General features: G+C 54.7%; 1 protein-coding gene across 1 annotated transcript in view; it reads left to right on the forward strand.

Annotated features, from left to right (window-relative positions):
- Positions 1–2065, forward strand: part of FANCA (Fanconi anemia, complementation group A) — a 77381-nt gene that overhangs the window by 46078 nt on the left and 29238 nt on the right. Inside the window, exons 21-23 of the mRNA XM_011927977.1 lie at positions 629–699; positions 1003–1096; positions 1223–1410. Of these exons, the coding sequence (XP_011783367.1) occupies positions 629–699; positions 1003–1096; positions 1223–1410 (353 nt within the window). The remainder of the gene's footprint in view (positions 1–628; positions 700–1002; positions 1097–1222; positions 1411–2065) is intronic.

Here is a 2065-nt window from a genome sequence, read left to right on the forward strand (position 1 = left end):
GGTCAAGTGATCTGTCTGCCTCGGCCTCTCAAAGTGTTGGGATTATAGGCGTGAGCCACTGCACTTGGCCTCTTTTTTTTTTTTTTTTTTTTTTTTTGAGACTGAGTCTTGCTCTGTTGCCCAGGCTGGAGTGCAGTGGCGTGATCTCGGCTCACTGCAACCTCCACCTCCTGGGCTCAAGCAGTTCTCCTGCCTCAGCTTCCTGGGTAGCGGGGATTACAGGTGCACACCACTACGCCCAGCTGATTTTTGTATTTTTAGTAAAGACTGAATTTCATCCTGTTGACCAGCTTGGGCTCGGCCGCCTCTTTAGAACATGCAACAGAGGCTGTTTGTGGCCCCAGAACCTAAAATATTTTTCTGGTGCCTTACACACAAGGTTTGCCAATCCCGCCCACTGCTATAGAATTTTGTGACTGGCAATTACATGAGGGCTGTTGTTCCCAGGATTGGGGAATGGGGGCCTGGATACCAGTTTGCATCATCATGTGCCCTCCAAACATAAGCCTGTTTTGGAGTTCTGTTTGCAAAGCGGAATTGCGATGTCTGTGGCGGGAGAAGTGGCCAGCTTCCTTCCTGCTGCTCCCGTCCCCGGGACGCTGTGCTCACAAGAACCGTGTCTCCATAGGCTGTGGACCTCCTGCTGACGTCTTTCTGTCAGAACCTGATGGCAGCCTCCAGTGTCGCTCCCCCGGAGAGGTGAAGGCACAGGCGGCTTCCTGGGTGGTGGGGCTCCTCTGGGTGCCGCCTCCTGCTGGCCAGGGCTGCAGGCCAGGGACGCATGAGCTTGTCTCCGCGGGAGCATGCAGCGAGGCTGAGTTTCATCAAATAGGTCGCAGCAGAAGTCGGGAAGCACTGCAGAAGATGGGTAGTCTTCCAGAAAGACCGTTGTTTTGGGGAACAACTTGGCTCTTTCTTGGGCCGCTGGTGCCTGGGTTAGCTGTTGTAGGTATGTGCAGGATTGAATGGCCAGTACTGATGGTTTTGCGGCTGTCCCTGCAGGCAGGGCCCCTGGGCTACCCTCTTCATGAGGACCATGTGTGGACGCGCGCTCCCTGCAGTGCTCACCCGGCTCTGCCAGCTGCTCCATCACCAGGTGAGGCTCTGCTTCACGGGGCCACTCTGAGGGCCAGGCTGCTGCTTCCCGGCTTGTCTTCAGTGCCTTGGAAAATTCCAGCTGGGAAGAGGGCGGTCTGCTCTGCCACCCTCGTTCTCGTTGCAGGGCCCAAGCCTGAGTGCCCCACATGTGCTGGGATTGGCTGCCCTGGCCGTGCACCTGGGTGAGTCCAGGTCTGCGCTCCCGGAGGTGGATGTGGGTCCTCCTGCCCCTGATGCTGGCCTTCCTGTCCCTGCCCTCTTTGACAGCCTCCTGACCTGTAGGACAAGGGATTCCTTGCTCTTCTGCCTGAAGTGAGCTGTTCTTCCACAGTTGTGTCTTCTCTCCTCTCTCTAGAAAAGTGATGCATGCTCGTTTGATAAAATTAGAAGAGACAGACATGCAGACATACTACCCAAAGATAACCACTTTTTAGCATTTTGGTATATATCCTTCCAGAATTTTATCTGTCATATGTTTATAATATGTATGCATTTGTTTCTTTGTTCATAAAAATGAGATCATACTATACTAAACTGCTGAAATTAATAGTAGATAGTAACTGTCTACATTGTTAAGCATTCTTTGTTGTTCTGGTGAGAGCTGCTTTGTTTTGTCTTGGGGTTGTCTGGCCCTTGGTTGGACCAGCTTCCTCTGGTCAGGTTCTTCGGCACCCCGTGGTGAGCAGCTTCCCAGTGTGTACATGTACACTTCAGGCTCGAGAATGGTCTGCTCAGGGCCTCAAGGGCTCCCTGCAGCTGCCACGCAGAGGCAGAGGCCAGGACAGAATCCCTGCAGCTGCCACGCAGGGGCAGAGGCCAAGACGGAATCCCTGCAGCTGCCACGCAGGGGCAGAGGCCAGGACGGAATCCCTGCAGCTGCCACACAGGAGCAGAGGCCAGGACGGAATCCCTGCAGCTCCACGCTGGGGCAGAGGCCAGGACGGAATCCCTGCAGCTGCCACGCAGG

This window comes from Colobus angolensis, unplaced genomic scaffold, assembly GCF_000951035.1.
Source record: "Colobus angolensis palliatus isolate OR3802 unplaced genomic scaffold, Cang.pa_1.0 Scaffold76, whole genome shotgun sequence".
NCBI classification, from domain to species: Eukaryota; Metazoa; Chordata; class Mammalia; order Primates; family Cercopithecidae; genus Colobus; species Colobus angolensis.